Raw genomic sequence first — 21215 nt, 5'->3', positions numbered from 1 at the left:
TCCAAAGATCTGCCCTACCCAAAAGAGTACTCCCATGTCATCGCGGGTGAGTGAGATGTAAATACTTCCTATTGGATGGCTGCAGACAGGTTCCTCTCAGGAGAGAGAAGAGAACAACATTATCAAAAGGGGGGGGGGTAGTGGGCTGGTGATCTTGGGGTGCCCTCAGAGTGTTGCATTAGTGGTCCCCCACAACAGAACCGGTGGCAGAGAGGAACCGAGGAGGTTTAAAATGTGTTTTTGAATGGGCTGCCTTAACGCAATGTACATTAACGCATCACAAAGAAATGGACACATAAAAAAGCAGAGCACACACAAATGCTACGAACATCATCAGCACATGTGAACACATATGTCCTGATATGCACTGTGTCATTCCTAGGATAAGGGCTTATAAACATGGCCCAAAAGATTTTGCCTTCAGATTTGTAGAGTATATAGTTTTGACTGCAGCAGTATTGATTATTATGCACTGTGCTCAGTATGTGTTGCGTTCAGCTGTGAGAAAGTAGAAAAGTCTGCATCCGCACTCAATGTTTCCATGTAGTGTATAACTGTACGTGAGTGCACACTGGAATTAAAAACGAAGCTAAAGGAATCTAAAGCTTCATGCACACTGGAGGTTTTTAACACTGCTCTCAGGGGCATCTGGTGTTTTTTGTTTCTGATTCCAAACACCTCTACATTTTAGTCTATGTGTCCATGTGCACACACACCCTTTGTTAGCCTTTATCCGGCCCTTAGGGCATTATTCCCTCCACTGACACTAACAAGAGGGCACCATTCCTTCCACTGACACCAACAGTGTGGAACCATTCCTCTCACTGACACTAACAATGTGGTCTTTTTCTTTCCAATGGCACCAGTGATGAGACACCTCCCACTGATACCAGCAATGGGGCATAATGCCTCCCACTGATATAAACAGTTAGGCACTATTTCTCCCACTAAGGCCAATGATAGGGCACTATTCCTCCCTCTAGTGACTACAGGCACTATGTAATTTTTTTTTTTTTACTCCCACTGGCACTGGGGCAATTTCTACTTCCTCTGGCCCCCCTAAAGTCTGAAGGACAGTAATCCAGGCCTTTGATTACATAGTTTGGAGACCCCTGGTTTGAAGGAATATAGAGACAGAGGCGTTTAAAGACAGAAAAAACCCAACAGCCAGCATGTCCAGGAGCAGCAAACCCCCCCCCCCCAAAAAAAAAAACGCATGACGCGCATAAACGCCTAAGTGTACTTTAGGATGGAAATGTATCAAAACGGTATAAGCTGTGCATGGCAACCAATCAGCTTACAGCCTTCATTTTCAGTGTAAAGTGGAATCAAATCCATCAATTAAGCAGTTTCCCAAAACAATTACATGCAAGGAATGCCGTGAATGATAACTGTCGTCATAACTGATCACATGTGCACCACCTTGGCAATTGCAGATCAAGCAGAGGCTAAAATGGCAGCTTCCTTGGCTGTAAAGGATAGGATGGTTGAGCTCTGCTTGGTTCACACCAGAAAGTGGTGCGGAAAACACATGCTCCTTGCTCGTTTCCCGCAACATACTCAAAATGCACTGCCTGTGTGATCTGTTGTGGGTGTCAATATATTCTTGATGACACCCCAAACGCAGATTACAAATGCAGTACCATGTGATTTGGTGCAGTGCGTTTTTGGAAAGTAGTGCATGCAACCACTTGTGATTTCAGTTATTCAAATGAATGGGCTGAAAATCACACCAGAACAAATGAAACACTCTTTCTGTGCGATTCAGGCATGAACCAGCACTAACTGAAAGGCTAAAGGCATTCTTTGCTGGTTACCAATCTTTCATATTTACATGCTGGCCCTGAGCAGCTGTGGTGACTAATATGGTCCATGTATACACCGAAACGTAGCACAAATGTTTACATGTATACAGTGTTAAATACAGTCCACATGCAGGATTAGGAGTGGAGAATTTTCTAGTTTTGATTTTTAGAGCTAAATGCTGTGGACCATAAAGGGCCGTACACACTTGACGAAAATTGGAAGAAACATCCTCCGATTTTTCTCTGTCTTCTCAGCGTTCATTACCGTTTTTAGTCGACAGTGCATAAATGTTCACGAAATTTCTCGTCCGATTTTTCTTTTTTTTTTCACATTTGTTCCTAGACTTCCGGGTTGTCAGCAACTTCAGATCATGCGCGGTCTTTCGTATCCGATTTTTCACGGACGTACTGCATACACATTAAACGAAAATCGGTCGTCTGGGGACGGACGAAAAAAATTTTGGTGTTTGTCCCTCCGTTTTTTTTCATTGAAAATGTCGGCATCGGCTGCTGAAAGTTGTGTACACACTAGGCGAAAATCAAACGATTTCACATCGGGCGGGAATTTTCAGCAGATTTTCTACTAGTGTGTACCCCACTTAACAGAGCAGTGTGATGAGGCCCATAGGATACAATATGGCTTCATTTAGATCTATAGTGCATCCGTTAAGTATTCACAGCACTTCACTTTTTCCACATTTTGTCATGTTGCAGCCCTATTCCAAAATGGATTAAATTCAGTTTTTTCCTCAAAATTCTACAAAAAAAACCCATAATGACAACGTGAAAGAAGTTTGTTTAAGATCTTTGCAAATCTATAAAAAATAAAAAACAAAAAAAATCACAAGTACATAAGTATTCACAGTCTTTGCTCAATACTTTGTTGAAGCGCCTTTGGCACCATTTACAGCCTCCAGTCTTTTTGAGTAAGGTGCTACAAGCTTGGCACAGCTATTTTTAGGCAGTTTCTTCAATTCTTCTTTGCAGGACCTCTCCAGCTCCATCAGGTTGGATGGCGAGCGTCGGTGCACAGCCATTTTCAGATCTCTCCAGAGATGTTCACTTGGGTTCAAGTCTGGACTCTGGCTGGGCCACTTAAAGCCGAGTTCCACCCAAAAATAGAACTTCCACTTTAGGGCCTCCTGACCCCCTGACATTCAACATTTGGCATGTCATTTTTTTCGGGGGGAGTGGGTACCTAGATTTGACAGGTACCCGCTCCCACTTACACTTTTAGCGGAAGTTCTCCTCTCCCCCTCCCTCCCTGTGTGCACTCTGCTGTGAAGCTGCAAGCTTTTACCGTCGGGTGCCCACATAGAGATGTGCCGCGGGGAGAATAGGGAGAGAACCAAGGCTCCCACCAGCCGCATTGTTGGACCGTGGCACAGGTGAGTGTGTGTTTATTAAAAGTCAGGAGCTACACTTTTTGTAGGTGCTGACTTTTAATAAACACAAAAACGGGTAGAACTCTGCTTTTAGGACAGAGTTGTCCCGTAGCCACTCCTTTGTTATCTTGGCTGTGTGCTTAGGGTTGTTGTCCTGTTGGAAGATGAACCTTTGCCCCAGTCTGAGGTACATAGCGCTCTGGAGCAGGTTTTCATCAAGGATGTCTCTGCACATTGCTGCATTCATCTTTCTCTCGATCCTGACTAGTCTCCCAGTTCCTGCTGTTAAAAAACATACCAACAGCATTATACTGCAACCACCATGCTTCACTGTAGGGATGGTATTGGCCAGGTGATGAGCAGTGACTGGTTTCCTCCTGCCATTCAGGCCAAAGAGTTCAACCTTTGTTTCATCAGACCAGAGAATTTTTTTCTCATGGTCTGAGAGTCCTTCAGGTGATTTTTGGCAAACTCCAGGTGGGCTGTCATCTGCTTTTTACTGAGGAGTGGCTTCCGCCTGGCCACTCTACCGTACAGGCCTGATTGGTGGAGTGCTGCAGAGATGGTTGTTCTGAGATATTCTGGAGCTCTGTCAGAGTGACCATCAGGTTCTTGGTCACCTCCCTGACTAAGGCCCTTCTCCCCCAATTGCTTAGTTTGCCTGGGCGGCCCGCTCTAGGAAGAGCCACTGTGCTCATCGGGACCTTCAATGCTGTAGAAATATTTCTGCACCCTTTCCCAGATCTGTGTCTCCATACAATCTTGTCTCAGAGGTCTACAGACAATTCCTTGGACCTCATGGCTTGCTTTGTGCTATGACATGCACTGTTAACTGTGGAACGTTATATAGACAGGTGTGTTCCTTTTCAAATCATGTCCAATCAACTGAATTTACCACAGGGGGACTCCAGTCAAGTTGTAAAAACATCTCAAGGATGATCAGTGGAAACATGAAGCAACTGAGCTCAATTTTGAGTGTCATGGCAAAGACTGTAAATACTTATGTACATGTGATTTTTTTCATTTTTTATTTTTAGTAAATTTGCAAAGATTTCAAACAAACTTTTTTCATGTTGTCATTATGTGGTATTGTTTGTAGAATTTTGAGGAAAATAATGAAGTTAAAGCGGTTGTAAACCCGGAAAAAAAAAAAAAAAAAACCTGCAAGACAAAGGCATAATGAGCTAGTATGCATCGCATACTAGCTCATTATGCATTACCTTAGAACAAAGCCCCGACACGGACCCCCGGACATCGCTGCAGGCGCTGCCATGATCCCTCTGCGTCTCTTCCGGGTTCGGCGGCTCCTGCGCTGTGATTGGCCGGAGCCGCGATGACGTCACTCCCGCGCATGCATGCGGGAGTGATTTTCCGGGCAAGCTCCCGGCATGGAAAACTGAAGGTCCCCGGACCTTCAGAGCGCATGCGCCGCTCGCGTGAGCGGCTGCATGCACTGCAAATATCTCCTAAACCGTGCCGGTTTAGGAGATATTAATTGTACCTACAGGTAAGCCTTATTATAGGCTTACCTGTAGGTAAAAGTGTCAAAAAGCGGGATACTACCACATTTTGGAATAAGGCTGTAACATAAAAAACTGTGTAAAAAGTGAAGCACTGAGAATACTTTCTGGATGCACTGTATAAAAATGACAGATCTGCACACAGCAAATTGTACGCCTGTGTGCATGACACCTTATGGATGTTTTCACATCTAACTAAAAACATTTTATACACTATAAGGCTTCATTCACATGGCCATAAAAAAATATACATATACAAGTATTTTTTAATTCAGTATCTGAAGACAGCTGCATTGTTTTCAATGAAGCCATTCACACAAGTGCGTAAACCTGCACTGCATTCGGATCCTTTCTTAACCTCCCTGGCGGTATGATTATGTCAGGAATTATGTACCAAAAACGGTACAATTTTTTGCATGGAAATTTGGCGTTATGTATTATAGGCCTACAATTCTTAGTAATTACTGACTTAAACTTGACCAAAACAAGACTCTAGTAGACATCCCAGATGTGATAAATTTGAAACACAAACGCATGAATTATAATCTAATCAATAATATAATTTTATTATATAATATACAATATATATATATATATATATATAAAGGAGGTGATACAATGTAATCTGAAATTATATATAATACATTTATATTATATAGATTATATATATATATATATATATATATATATATATATATATATATATATATATATTTACATATATATATATATATATATATATATATATATATATATATAATATAAATGTATTATATATAATTTCAGATTACATTGTATCACCTCCTTTTTATATGTTTGTGTTGGTGCAACTTTTGAATTTCCCTCCCAGTTCTGCTCCCATGCACCATTGCTGCTGCAGGGAACGGAACCAGGAACTCATCAGAGCGACGGACGAGCGGCGGGGATCTCGGCGGCGATCACAGCAATGGGAAATCATCGCTGGATCGCCAGGAGAAGGTAAGGAACACCGCTGCAGGCTCTGCACATCTACCCCGAGCGTGAATCGGGGATACCGATCCTAGCATGAAAAAAACACCCCGAGTCACGCTCGGGGATACCACTAAGGGGGTTAAAGTCTACAGTTGTGCTCTTAAGTTTACATAAAGATAAAGAGCCTCATCCACAAATACCACAAAAGACTTCAAGCTGTCATTAATGTTAAAGGGAGCAATACATGGTATTAAGAAGTGGGGTATGTAAACTTTTGATCAGGGTCATTTGGGTAGTTTCTGTTGTCATTATGATTTACTAGCAAAGGAAAAAAAAACAATAAAAATGACATAAATCTTTGCCGTAGTTAGTAGACGCGAAAACTTTTAAAGCAAACCAATCAAAATACGCAAACCAATGTAGAATTGTTTTTTTGTCAGAATTGTCGCTCTTTTTTTGTTTATAGCGCAAAAAATAAAAAACATAGGTGATCAAATACCACCAAAAGAAAGCTCTATTAGTGGGAAAAAAAATACATCAATTTTATTTAGGTAGAGCGTTGCACTACTGCGCAATTGTCCGTTAAAGTAACGCAGTGCTGAATCGCAAAAAATGGCCTGGTCATCAAGGGGGCAAATCCTTTCCGGTCCAGAAGTGGTTAGGCTTAACCTGTAGGTGCAGTGAATATCTCCTAAACTTGCACTGCTTTTGGAGGAGAGATTCACATAGCATGGCATTTCAGTCCGACTTCAGGGGTGATTTCACAGAAATCTGTGTGGGTTCCTACATAGATGTCTATTGAAACTGCCCCCCGAAGTCGCCAAAAGTAGTACAGAAACTACTTTTGGGAATCAGTGCGGCGCCGCAAAGTCAACTGATTCGTATGGTGCAATCTCCTCCGATTTGACATGTCAAATCAAAAAATTTGAATGTGAGCTCAAGAGGAAGTAAAGTGCTGCTTTTATTTTTCTGACCTGCAATAGTAAAGGCATAATGTGCTAGTATGCATCACATACTAACACATTATGTGAGACTTATTTGCAAAGGAAGCCCTTGTTGTCACCGCCGGAGGCTGCATCCATCTTCACCTGTCTTCCTTCCGGGTCCGCAGACTCAGGCTGTGACTGGCCAGAGCCATGTGACCGTTGGGCAACAGGGCTTTAAAGAAACGGCACGGGTGGCTGTTCCTTCAGAGCGCATGTGCTGATGATGTCATCGGCTGCATATACAATAAATATCCCCTAAATAATGATGCACATTTAGGAAATATTTACAGTTCCTATAGGTAAGCATTATTATAGGCTTATCTATAGATACAAACAATTGTAGGAAAGTTTAATTCCACTTTCAGGTGCGATTCAGGCCCCATTTGTGCTTGAATTCACACCTGAACCAGACCCAAACAAGCACCGGACCCTTTCACAATCCGGACCGTGGCTGCCCCAGACATGTGTGAACTAGGGTTGCCACCTCATCCCTTTAAACCAGGACACATATTAATTACAAAGGTTCTTAGGCTAATATAATGCACATAAGGCACTTTAATCAGCCACAGAACCCGAGTAATTAATGTGTGTCCTGATTTAACCACTTTAGCCCCGGAGGATTTGGTTGCTCAAAGACCAGGCCCTATTTTGCGATTCGGCACTGCGTGATTTTAACGGACAATTGCGCGGTTGTGCGACGCTGTACCCAAATGAAATTGACGTCCTTTTTTTCCCACAAACAGAGATTTCTTTTGGTGGTATTTGATCACATGTGAGATTCTTATTTTTTGCGCTATAAACAAAAAAAAGCGACAATTTTGAAAAAATAACACTATTTTTCACATTTTTTTAATATGAAATTCTCAAAAAGAAAAAGTAAAAATCAAATTTTTTTAACATTTTAGGCCAATTTGTTTTCTGCTACATATTTTTGGTAAAAAAAATTGCAATAAGCGTATTTTGCGCAAAAGTTATCGCGTTTACTAACTATGGGAAAAATTTTTGTCATTTTTTATTTTTTTTTTTAACTAGTAATGGCGGCGATCTGCAATTTTTTGCGGGACTGCGACATTGCAGCGGACAGATCGGACCCCAGACTGACATTTTTGGGGGTACCAGTGACATTACTACAGTAATCAGTGCTATACATATGCACTGTTACTGTAAAAATTACACTGGCAGGGAAGGGGTTAACTTTATTAGAGATGCAGTGACTATGTGTGTCCCTAGGGGCGTGATTCTTACTGTGCAGGGATGTGGCTGTGTGTGTAACAGCACAGATCAACGCTCCTACATAGCAGGACCGTTAGATCAGTGCTTTTACACAGGGAAGAATGAGAGGTGGCTTTGTTTACATTAGCCGCCTGCCTTTCTCCCTTCACAGCGGGCGATCGCGAGTGACCAGCGGACATCGGATCCGCCAGTCACACGCACGGAGGTGTCCGTGAACGAGCCAAGGCGGGAGCGCACCTCCGGCGGCGCACGCTCGCCTGCTATTGGCTCCCAGGCTAGTGACGTACAGGTACGTCACTTTGCCTGGCCTGACCGCCGCAGTATATGTACTTGCGGTGGTCGGCAACCGGTTAAAGGGGCTGCTTACCAAACCAACATATGCTAGAACATGTAATCAAAACCACAGAGGGGGAGAGGCCTCTGAAAAAATCCATATAATCCGAATAAGATGAAACATGTGACGCTGGTACGCTTTCCGAGCCGTGGCCATTACTTTTTAACCACTTTACCACCGGAGGATTTTGCTGTCTTACGTCCAGGCCACTTTTTGCGATTCGGCGCTGTGCGACTTTAACTGACAATTGCGCGGTCGTGCGACGCCGTACCCAAACTAAATTTACGTCCTTTTTTTCCCACAAACAGAGCTTTCTTTTGGTGGTATTTGATCACCTGTGCGATTTTTACTTTTTGCGCTATAAACAAAAAAAGAGCGTTTATTTTGAAAAAATAACAATATTTTTAACATTTTTTTATATGAAATTCCCCCCCAAAAAAGATGTAAAAACCAATTTTTTTTTACATTTTTGGCTAATTTGTTTTCTGCTACCCATGTTTGGTAAAAAAAATCACAATAAGCGTATTTTGATTGGTTTGCGCAAAAGTTATTGCGTTTACTAACAAAGGGAAAGATTTCTGTCATTTTTGGTGATTTTTTTTTTAACGCGTAATGGCGGCGATCTGAGATTTTTTTGCGGTACTGCAACATTGCGGCGGACAGATCGGACCCTTGACTGACATTTTTGACACTTTTGGGGGTACCAGTGATTACTACAGTAATCAGTGCTATATATATGCACTGTTACTGTAAAAATGACACTGGCAGGGAAGGGGTTAATTTTATTGGAGAGGGAGGGGTTAATGTATGCCTGGTGCTTACTGACGTGTGGGGGGGAGGTGACTATGTGACAGAAGGACAGATCGGATGTCCAGCTATGCTGAACACTCCGATCTGTCACTCCCTGTCACTTGGGAGATCCGCCCGCTTGTGTTTACACAGGCGGGCGGATCTCCACACTAGATCTCCGACGATCGGGGATGAGCGGCGGCGATCGCAGCTGCTCTTCCCCTGGCCCGACTCCCGCTGTGACCGAAAACAGTGGGAGCGAGCCTCCGGCGGCGCGCAAGCGCCGCCCAGAAGGGGGAGTGTCTGACGACGTAGTACTATGTCGTCAGACGATAACGAGCCACTCTGCCGCAGTAATATTACTGTGGGCGGAGGTAAAGTGGTTAATCTACTCACTGCCTGATGTTTTATTACACCTGTAAGTAGAACTTTTAAATAAACCTTTGTATTTTCATCAAACGGGGCTTCACTATCTTTGCCTCTTTGATGCTGGCTTTCTCCATGATGAGAGCCTAGGCAGCCCCACTATAAACGTATTCAAACATTTCGAGTGGAAGAGGACAACTGATAAGAGGACCTGGACAGAAGTTCGCCCTTTCCACTGTTGGCTCTCCCCCTCTGTTGTTTTGATTACATGTTCCATGCATATGTTGGTCTGGTAAGCAGCACCTTTAGGAGCCCCTCTACAGTGTTGTGTGCTATCATCTCACATGACTGATGGTGAAGGGATTTCATCTGCATGGACACTGAATAACCATTGAACTTTTCACTCAGCGCTGCATTTTGGACTTTTTATCTCTGTGTATCTGCCGTCAAACAGATTTATGCTAACTGCTTGTAGACTGGTGTTTTAAAGCGGAGTTCCACTTTAAAATTAAACTTACCTCCATCTTCATGCCCGGGGTCACCTGAAAAACAAATGAATAATCACAACTTATTTTTTTTTTTACTTAGCTTGTTTAGAAGATAATATACTTACCTTACTTCCTCTTCCTCCCCTCGGCGGCCGCAGCGAGTCGTCACTTCCTGGCTTGCAATGATTCCTGGGAGCTGAACGTCATCGCTCCCAGGAATCAATGCGCCTGCGCCGGCCCCGACGTCAGTTCCGGTTCAGGCGCCGTCATACCTTGCTAAACAGCTTCCGGCATGCCCAGAAGCTGTGCAGGGATGACGCTGCGGCACCGGAAGTGACGGCGGGGCCGGTGCAGTGCATCGTGGGACCGAAGAAGACGGAAGAGGACACAGAAGAGGACGCGCTGGCTTCAAGCTGCCCACACCTGAGATGGCAGCGCTGGACAATACTTTTTCAAGGTAAGTATTTCTTCTTGCAGGTAAGTGCAACCCGGGACAGATCAGAGGCTAGCCATTGTGGAATGTACTAGCCCTGACTGTCCCGGGGGTATTTTTATTAAAAAAAGCTTTCCCAGGGTGGAACTCCGCTTTAAGACTAGCGCGGATATCTTCCGTTTACATTTTTATGTCTCGGCCAAACTAGCACGGAGCTGAGGTCTGGCCAGACTGGGGTGACCACTGGATCTAAATTATTCAGGCCATCGCCCAGTCTGGCAGTTTATTGTAGATCTCATAGGAAAAATCCAGGTGCCTAGTGTCCTACTCCTGTAGGGGGCAGTATAACCCAATGGTTAAGAAGATCAGAAGCTGTGTCCGTTAATGCTGGAAAGAGAAATGTACAGATATTTATACTCAGGATCTTGTTGACCTAATCTGGAGTAATATGTTCTGTAGGTTAATTGGATCCTGTATAAAAAAAATGTCCCTACTGTATGAATGTGAGTTAGGGACCTTAGATTGTACGCTCCTTGAGGGCAGGGACTGATGTGAAAGTGTAATGTATATGTAAAGCGCTGCGTAAATTGACAGCGCTATAAAAATACCTGAAATAATAATAATAAAGACCTCGTGTAATCATGCATGCACACGTACAATTGTTCTTCATTGCCAGGGCAGTAATACATAGACATGCAAACATAGGTATGAACATGCGAATATTTGTACAATTCTAAGCTAATTTGTGGGTTGTGCTGATCCCTGTATGTGATCCGTATCTAGCAGTGTGCACGCTCCCATAGAGAACAATGCATATAGACCCAGATCAGTAGAACACGTGGTATTTTACTCCAGTGTGCAGGAGGCCTTGCTTCAGGATGATGTGTAGAGCTCAGTACAGTATTGTATTGTCCCCAGATGGAGCAGAATCCCCCCCTCCCCCCATGTACTCAGCCCTTCCATAGAAGAAGAAAGGCCACCGGTACACAGCACACAATAGAATGAAATCTCCCACAATCCCTCGCGCCCCCGCCCCCCTCTGCATTCGCTTCACATCCACGGGAAGGGCGTAGCCGTATTCACAAAGCTCGCCTCCGCCTACGCAGCCCCCATCCTCTATTCACCGCCCGAGTCTTTACGAACATCGCCCGCCCCCCCGCCAAGCGCTATTATCATTCTAAAGAGGCGCCGCCATGACTACAGCTCGGGTTACGCTAACCACCAGCGCCTCGGGTACCGCCCCCCGCCTTGCCATTGGCTGAGCCCACGCTTTCTATTGACGTAGAGGGGCGTAGCCAACAGCTGGCGAGAGAATCTTCTAGAAGAAGCGGGTTTGAGTTTTCGCCATTACCATCAAGCCGTCGTCCGGTGTGCACACGGGGAGAGCCGTCCTTCCGTTCATTCTATTCTACTATCTCGGGGGCTGTGTGTCCGGACAACATGGAGGTGAGTGAGGCGAAGGGGGGAAAGAAGGGGGGTGTATGCACGTGGATGCATGGTGCCGGGTGTGTGAATGGCGGGCGGGGTGGACACGTGCAGGCTAAGGGCCCGGTCATTGTAATCCGGCCGATGTGTCCCTTATACTGGGAGAGGAGGAGGGGAGGGAGCCGGCTCAGTGCTGCTCCTGTAATGGCGGCTCTCCCCTCTTCTTGGCCGCCATCTTGTCTCCATTCTGCAGTGTGAGGATGAGATGGCCGCGAGAACCCCCGCCCCCCCCCCCCTCTCTCCGGTGTAACCCCCCAAACGGGAATTGTGGGTGTATGATAAATCGGTGTGATCCATAGTGAGTGTATGGAGGGATCCGGCCTGTATCTGATCATCACAATCAGATGATAGAGAATACAGATCACTGATCACAATCTGCAGCACTGTGCATGCCAGCCAATCAATGGCTACTTCTCATTGCTTGTTATAGCTGACGAAGCTCCAGATGGAAGCAGATCCTTCCATAGAGAAATGGCAGTTGGTAATGTGATTGTATGACTGGAGGTGGCGGTTGGTGATTGTATGACTGGAGGTGGCGGTTGGTGATTGTATGACTGGAGGTGGCGGTTGGTGATTGTATGACTGGAGGTGGCAGTTGGTGATTGTATGACTGGAGGTGGTGGGTGATTGTATGACTGGAGGTGGCAGTTGGTGATGTGATTGTATGACTGGAGGCGGCTCATTATCTGTAAGCGTTACTAACCGCCTCTGGATTCAGAACACTCACATAATGAGTCATCACTGCATCTTCTAATATGAATGGTGATCATGCTGGGCTTCCAAGATAAGTCCCAACCGACACCATTGATATTTTTTAGCAATCAATATCCTTTGAGACCCGTAAATTATTTAAGGGCTCCTTTGTGTTAAGGTTGAGAGGCTGGGATGATTTTGGTTCTGTTAATGTATGGGGGGGAGGGGAGGGGGGGGGGGGTCACGTGCTGATCTCCTGGGAGTGCCCCCACCCCTGGGACATGGAGGGGTTGATGTGAGCGATGGATTATATATCTAATTTTTGTCTTGCAGCGGGAGAAGGAGCAGTTCAGGAAGCTTTTCATTGGAGGACTCAGCTTTGAAACGACAGAAGAGAGTCTGAGGAAATACTACGAACAATGGGGGAAGCTGACAGACTGCGTGGTGAGTAGATGTGATCTATAGCGGGGGCATTGTCAGCACTGGGTGCCCGTTTCCTTTGTGTGGGGTGGATTTTTTTTTCACCGATTTGACAAATATTTTTATGGGCAAGGACTTAAATGTGTATTGTGGGTGGATTTTTATTTTTTGTATTAAATATTTGCAACTCTGTTCCCAACAAGTCTCTCTGGCGTTCACACCGCCTATCAAAGTTCCTATTAAGACTCCATTATGTAATTACCGTAGATTTTATTGCCCCCTCATTCTCACCAGTGCAATTTGAAGCTTCCAAATCGCATGATTTGCACCCAATTGCCAGCAATGGAACTGTTAAAATTGCTGCAACTCATGCTGTAGCAATTTTAAGAAGTTCCTGCGCTAATTTTCTCAATTTTCATTGTGGCTTGAATGGCTTTGTTAGGTCACAAGCTGTGTTGAAGGTGCAAATCACACTGAAATGCGACTTTGAAATCGTGCCGTAGTAGTGTGATTTCAATGCCACACTGTTGTGAACTGGGGATAATGCTTCAAAGTACAATATTCTACCCAGACCTTGATCTCTAACCCCGAAGACCCCCCCCCCCCCCCCCAATCTTGTGACCACACTTACAAGATTTGGAATCTTTTGTCCAGGTTTTACAATGTGCAGCTGATTGACAACACCCTAAGAATCACTAGATGTGGGGAGTAGGGGGGTTAATTCAGAATCTAACATGTCTGGGTTTTTTATTTGAATAGACTTTATTTTTTTACAAAGTGATGCATTTTCTCCTAGGTCATGAGGGACCCTCAAAGCAAAAGATCCAGAGGTTTTGGATTTGTAACCTTTTCTTCCATGAATGAAGTCGATGCAGCAATGTCAGCTCGCCCACATTCTATTGACGGCAGAGTCGTGGAGCCGAAGCGTGCTGTAGCCAGAGAGGTAATCATGCTTGTTTGTGCACTAACCCCGTTTAAACTGTTTCTGCCATTTGACAGACAACTGTTAATATATGTAGAAAAAAGTCTGATGAAGGAAATCCATGTTCTTTCAATTTCAGGAATCTGCTAAGCCTGGTGCCCATGTTACAGTTAAGAAACTCTTTGTTGGTGGTATCAAGGAAGATACAGAAGAGCATCACCTTCGGGAATACTTCCAGGAATATGGAAAAATTGATAGCATCGAAATCATCACAGACAAACAATCCGGCAAAAAGAGAGGCTTTGGTTTCGTAACATTCGATGACCACGATCCAGTTGACAAAATTGTTTGTAAGTATCCTGTGGCCTTACATGCTGGTTTTCTATAATGTATGTGTAATGAAAGCAAAAAGCAGGCATTTTGGATGTTTGACACTTTCTTTTCTTCCTTAGTGCAAAAATATCACACTATAAATGGACACAACGCAGAAGTCAGAAAAGCTTTATCAAGACAAGAAATGCACGAAGTACAGAGCACAAGGAGTAGCAGAGGAGGAGGTGAGCACTAGATTCCCAGCTGCTGATACAGCTGCCCTATTTTTGGCCATGTCCCTAAATATGCTTTGCTTTTGATTTTAGGCAACTTTGGTTTCAGCGATTCACGCGGTGGTGGAAATTTTGGACCAGGACCTGGAAGCAACTTCAGAGGAGGCTCTGGTAAATTGAATGCTTAGACCAGGGGTCTTCAAACTATGGCCCTCCAGTTGTTCAGAAACTACAATTCCCATCATGTCTGTGAATGTCAGTTTTACAATCCCTCATGGGATGTGTAGTTCCGTAACCGCTGGAGGGCCGTAGTTCGAGGATCCCTGGCTTAGACTAAGGCTGGTTTATTTGTGTTTTGTTTTTTTTTTTTTCTCAATTTGAAAATATTGATTTTTTTTTTTTTTGTGTACTTTTATTAGATGGCTATGGTGGTGGTGGACGAGGTTATGGGGATGGATACAACGGATATGGTGGAGGCCAAGGAGGTAGGCAATTTGTCACATGTGAAATGCACTTCACACACCCCTGACTCTAAAAACTACCATAGAATGCAGATCTGATTACTAGCTGCATACTACTAGCACATTATGCCATTGTCCTGTAGGGTGGGGTGTGTGTACATATACAAACAAAGGAAAATGTATGATCTGAGGTAATCGCAGTGGCTGACCTCCATCCCTAATATGCAAAGAGAATGAAGGTAATGGTTGTGAAACTTTAATTGAGGTCAGTCACTATACGAAGTATTAAGAGAATATAGAATCGTAGGATAGTTATTAAATATTTCATGTTTAACAGAATATGAAGTACAGATAAGTTTAATAACTATTAACATGGGTGGAGAACAAAACGAGGTAGAGGAGTTCATGTAAATTTCATAATAAATATCAAATATAGTATATCAATGTGTAGTCAGTCTCCAAATAGTATATCTTCCCTTCATAAGCTCTGCGCGTTGTTCGTGGCTCATAGCTTGTGCCAAGTGGACTATTTAAAGTCCCCTGACCATTACCTTCTACCCTAATTCTCTCTATGTATGTATATTTAATTTGCACAGGGGATACAATCACTTTAAGAGCACACCAATTGATACATGGCCTTAATATTTCCATCCTATTGCTTTGTGTGCCAATACACTGTCTATTGGGGGGGGGGGGGGTGTGCTGCTTCTGCTATACTGGGTGTTGTATAGCCTAAATTGTTGACAGGTATTAAGGATAAATTCAATTGTGACGAATATGCAGTACATTAAATGGCCAGTTCTGAAATTGCTGCCCTTTGTGCTTGATATAATGGGTAAAAATATGGTAATTATGTGCTTCCCTCTTCTGCAGGTGGAAACTTTGGAGGCGGACCTGGTGGTTATGGTGGTGGACGTGGTGGTTATGGCGGTGGTCCTGGTTATGGCAATCAAGGTGGTGGTGGATATGGTGGCGGATATGACAACTATGGAGGAGGTAAGATCAATTTTTATTTTTTTTTTCCCTGTTAAGACCATAAGGTCAATTCCCAAAGAGATATATATATATATATATATATATATATATATATATATATATATATATATATATATATATATATATATATATATTAGGATCTATTTTCACAAATTACACAAATGTGGCTGCAATTTTTAAATGTTATGACTTGGTTTTGAATATTTTCCTTGTATCTTTTTGTATAGTGAACTCTTCAAATCAATCTGTTGCTACAGGTAACTATGGAGGAGGAGGAAACTACAATGAATTTGGAAACTACAATCAGCAGTCTTCTAATTATGGCCCAATGAAGAGTGGAGGAAACTTTGGAGGCAGCAGAAGTATGGGAGGACCATATGGTGGAGGTAGAATTGGTAGTCGTAGGCCTTTGGGTGTTGCATAGTACATGGAAGGCTGGCCATACATTATGTGTTTTTATTATTTTTTTTATATAGCCTTTAGATTTACCTTTTTAACAATATGTAGTACAAGGGCCTGCCTTGTTACGTACAAGTTGAAAGAGTGTTTTGTGTTTTTTTTTTTTTTTTTTTTTTTTTTTTTTTGGGGGTCTGACCTCCATTTTATGGTTCTGCTAAATCTAAAGGAATAATGTATGGCTAACCTTAATCTTTTACAACACTTCTCTTCTCACACACACACTACAGGAGTTAGTTTAATTTGACCTAGTGGAGCATTGCATGTCGTCAATTTATTTTGTTTCCTGTCCTGGTGACCACAGGTAGTGATTTGAAGTAATGCCAGCAGATCACATGCTAGCAGCTTTATTTTTTTTAACTCCATAGCCATTTTAAAATGGCTTGTGCATACTTGGGAGTACTTATGGTAAAGCCACACGACCTAAAACTGCTGTGCATAACCTGGCTTAAGTTTTTGACTTGGAAGCACAGGTTGTCAGCTTTCCATACCTCCCTCTTAGTATGTTAATAAGCCAATTTTTTTTTTTTTTTTTTTTTTTTTTTTTTTTTTTTTTTTTAAATACGGGGAAGATACTATAACTGCTTGGTGTGGTAATCACTACAAGTTATGTCTGGTCTACTACAGAACGGGGACAGTAGCTTGAATGGGTGAGGATAGAATTACACACACGTTCATCAACCATTTACAGTGGAGTTTAAATAATTTAGGTGGTTGTTTAGTTAACATGGCTATGTAAATGTGTAGGCCAGGTCAGGGTTTTTAAAAAATAAATTACATTTTTTTTTTTTTTCTCCCAGGTAACTATGGCCCTGGCAGTGGTAGTGGAGGCAGTGGTGGTGGTGGATATGGAGGAGGAAGAAATCGCTATTAATTCCACTCTGTTACTTCTGGGTAAGTGAATAAAGCATGTTCTGCATTTTTTTTTTTTTCTCTTACCGCCCCCCCACCCCCCCTGCATTAAAGATATGAAGAGCTCTTTAGCTACAGGTTAAGCTTATCAGGATAGTATTGTCTTTAAACTGGCTAGCTGGATATCATCATAACCTATTTTTACTCTTTACTTCTGTTGAAACAGGCTTCACTGTATAAATAGGAGAGGAATGAGAGCCCAGAGGTAACAGCTGCAGGTTATCGAGATTACAAAGTTAAGGAGTCATTATCTCAGTCATGCGTAGAACATGCAGTGATATGACAGAAGACACCAGAGCAGATACAGAGAGCCATTTTGTGAATGGAATGGATATATTTAAGTACATTACCTTAACAATGGAGGAAGGACTGTAAAATATGCCTTTTTTGAGACAGTTTTTAGGTTTTTAAATGTTCATTTGTAGTGGTCTTTGTAAAGAGTGCAACAGCATTCCTTTTTTGATAATGTTCAATTTAAGTTACAGGTAACGTGACACTTTTATAAGATTTATGAACAGTTAAAGCAACTAGCCAGGATCATGGTGTAATTTGAGACTTTTTTTTAATTTTATTTTCATTTTAAATTTCAGTGTGTGTATAGTTCAAGCTGTTGTACACTTTCATTTAATAAAAAAATTCGAAAGGAAATGCTTGTCTCTTTCTAGATGTTATGTATTGGATTGTATCAAGGAAAGGTGTAGTACAAAGTGTTATGTAAAATAAAGTATTTAAGTGTTAATGTGTGTTTTTGCAAGTTGTAAGGAGAAAAGAACCTAGATAACAAGGGCTATCTCTACAAAGAGAGGCACCTGTTCAGATCTTTTAGATGCAGCTGCTTCATCCATGGCAAGTAAAGGAGCTATCTACCCAGCAAGGTACTCTACCCAGGGACACAGGTCTAGTGCAAGAGAAGCAATGGGTGCCGCCTCTAAGCTCAGTCGTATATCACTGAGCTAAAGTTCTGGATAAAGGTTTTACTACACTAGATTAAGGAGGACAACGAAAGCTGAGGGGGTAGAGCAAACTAGTGCTAAGCTTCAGTTAAACTTCTTTAGGTAAGATCTGTTTTCTTTCTATTCAGTTTACAGTATAGTTTCTACTTGAGCATTAATGTGTATATAGATTTCTTCTTTAGTCCTTAAATGTGTTAAATCTACATTGTGCAACGTTTTGTGCAACGTTTTGTGACTAAAGTAAGGTTTTTCTTTTGCTGGAATTTTCAGCATTGTGGTTTTGAAAAGTGGACAAGCAGTCTGACAAAGACTGAACTTCGTTTCAACAAATGAAACAATGCACACATACTCAAGCGGTCTAATTCTGAAATCTTACAGGATGCTGCAGGTAACTAAAACCTAGTAAACCTTATTTTATTTTTTCTCTCCCCCTTCTAAGCCACTGTTGACATGTAGTGTTCTGAAGAGAGTTCATGCCTAGACTTTCAGAGTATGTAGAAACAAAGGTGGATGATATGGTAACTCCTTTAAAAAAAAAAAAAAAAAATCCTGAATTGAATATAAAAGCATTTGAGATTTGGAGGGGAAACTAATTTTATACCAGGTTACTTTTGTTTACATTTGATTCAGCTCAGTAAAAACATTAAGGGCAGTTATAGTAAAAGCCTCTTCATGTTCAGATCTCCAGTGTAGCTATATTTCAATTATTTTGCCATGCTTGTTTAAGCCAAAATGTTGCCCATGGGGAAACCTGCTGTGGGTTCCACAAATCTACCAAATACCCACTGAGCTGAAAATATGGTGAAAAAAGACCCCCCCCCCCCCCAAGCTCTATTCAGACTGATGGCATCACATTAAAGTATCTCACAGGGATTCATGCTTAAGCTCTCTATTAGAAGTATATGGTTATACAACATAGATTTTGGTTTACTGACATTGGACATCCAAAGATGTCTAAGGTTTGTAAGGGGGTTCTTTTAGGCCCCTTTCACACAATCTGGTTTCGGCAGACTGTTTATTTCAGTGGGGGATCGATCTGTCCTTCCCCCCCCCCCCCCCCCCCCCCGCTGTGCTCTATGGGGGAATCGGATGGAAAGGGACCGCCTGTCTGTTCTCATCCGATCAGCGGATGGAAAATAGGATTTCCATCTGTCCAGATTTGATGGATTGGATGTCAGCGGACATGTGGTCTCTGCTGACATCCAATGCCCCATAGAGATGCATGGGGCATCCCATAAGATCCGCCTGAAATGGACAGGTGATTCTGAAGGGTCCCACTGTATGAAAGGGTCCTAAGACTCCAGTGTTTTTGTTTTTAACCCTGAAAGTGCCTGCCACCCCTAAGTTTGCACCTTTTGGCATAGTTTACTTATTTGTGTTAAAAAAAAAACAAACTAAAAATTTTTAAATTAGTTATGCGTTAAATTCTCATTTAATCTGGCCAGAAGCAAGCCCCTTTTAAAATGTCTGTTCAGTTTGGTTTCTAAAGTGGGGTTGTCACAAGTGATACTTGTGCTCCAGAAAAGGACAAAGACCCATCCACATGAATGTGATGTATGAGGTAAAGTAACACATGTATCTCATTGTAGTGTCATTTATTTTGTCTGACCCTGCACACAACATAGGTTTACTATGCTGCATTCCTTTATTAGCGTGTCTTAAGTTATGCACCATCATTTAAAAACACTGCACAAATTCGACATGCACCATATGTCCTTTGTTAGGTTGTGGTCTGTTGGCACCTGAATGCAATACACTACTGTGTAAAAAAAAAAAGTGCTATTAAAATAACTCCTTGAAAATGAAGGAAAAGCCTTCCATTGAGGCTCCTTGTGCACTGAAAGGGTTATTTGCCCATTATGTCTGGGGATTTCAGGCTTGGCAGCCTCCGGCATTCTCTGCAAGAAGCACTTGTCAGGTGGTTGAGGAGGCTTACCTACGATGATCAGTAGAGACCCTGTATTGTAGGTTTTAGAGGCTAGAGTGTCCAGAGCCCATCACAGCTTTGGGGGACCCTGCTGGATTGAGTAATGAGGCATTTTCTGCAATCATTGGTCACTAAACATGGATTGCAATCAACCCTTGCAGTGTCGGTGAGATTTAATCTTTCAAATATTTGCAAGGACTGGGCACCTACATTAAAGGTTCATTGGGTCTGAGAGTTGCAGTAAACTCCTATACCAAAAAATGTTTGCCCATCAGGGTAGTTACTACTTAATTGGAGATGAAACACAAATTCAACGACCCAGTTTTGCAGTAGTAACAGTGATGCGCCAGTATATTTGCTTGGTGGAGTTCCCCCCTCCTTTCCTAGAACATATCCTTTTGATTAGCCTCCTCCCAGATTATCCTTTTCGTAATGGGCTATACTCTAAACTGTATGGACAAAGTGAAGTGATTTTTAACTATATTCTTTGTCTAACAGGTAATTTCTGGAGCAGGTAAAAGTGCAAATGGAGACTTGTGCAGTATTCAAAGTAACTTATTGGAGCTGTTATGGCCCAGACGTCAAGATGCTGTTACTTGAAATTAACTGCCAGTGGTGGCATTTTTAATGAACTTTTTAAATGGAAAACAGGCTGGTTCTGTGGATTTTTTTTGTAATGTTTTTTTTTAATAAAAAAAATGAAATAAAAAAACTTTGTCTATTCCTTATCTGTAATGGCTTTAATTCTTTCATAGATATAACTAATTTCTTAGGAGCATAGAGAACAGAATAGGGTTGCATTTCTTTGGGTATAGTTCTCATTTCAGTTGTTTGTGACGGTGGTGGGTATCAGACCCCTGGCCTTCTTATCCTACTCGTGACCAAAGACCAAGCAATCTCACACCCTGCTGTCACTTGCGTAACAATGCCACTCTCAGCTGCACACAGATTGTCCAGCTTGCGGGACCACAATCTAGATGCCAGCAGACAGAGCGATTGTCACTGGGCTAATCAACAATTAACCCCTTCTCTGCCACTGCCTCTGTTATGAGCCCAGAGGATGCTCGTAATTTTAGAAATGCCAATTGTGACTTTAGAATAACCATCTGTAACACACACTGTCACCTCAGACAGGAATGATCAGATGATTTATCC

General features: G+C 42.5%; 1 protein-coding gene across 1 annotated transcript; it reads left to right on the top strand.

The window, feature by feature from the left end:
- The first annotated feature begins 11579 nt into the window (after window positions 1–11579).
- HNRNPA2B1 (heterogeneous nuclear ribonucleoprotein A2/B1) lies at window positions 11580–17828 on the top strand. Its single transcript, XM_082258405.1, has 11 exons — window positions 11580–11736; window positions 12802–12912; window positions 13685–13831; window positions 13950–14160; window positions 14263–14367; window positions 14449–14526; window positions 14775–14840; window positions 15690–15812; window positions 16070–16198; window positions 17069–17162; window positions 17347–17828. Exons 1-10 carry the CDS (start codon window positions 11731–11733, stop codon window positions 17140–17142), a joined length of 1050 nt encoding a protein of 349 aa, XP_082114531.1. The 5' UTR covers window positions 11580–11730; the 3' UTR covers window positions 17143–17162; window positions 17347–17828.
- The last annotated feature ends 3387 nt before the right edge of the window (window positions 17829–21215 follow it).

Source organism: Pelophylax lessonae (assembly GCF_965119305.1).
Source record: "Pelophylax lessonae genome assembly, chromosome: 5".
NCBI lineage: Eukaryota > Metazoa > Chordata > Amphibia > Anura > Ranidae > Pelophylax > Pelophylax lessonae.
This window is presented reverse-complemented; position numbering and strand designations above follow the sequence as displayed.

Coding starts and splice junctions, on each gene's coding strand:
- HNRNPA2B1 (XM_082258405.1), top strand. Junction 12,913..13,684: donor GGAAGCTGACAGACTGCGTG/GTGAGTAGATGT, acceptor ATTTTCTCCTAG/GTCATGAGGGACCCTCAAAG. Junction 14,368..14,448: donor AAGGAGTAGCAGAGGAGGAG/GTGAGCACTAGA, acceptor TTTTGATTTTAG/GCAACTTTGGTTTCAGCGAT.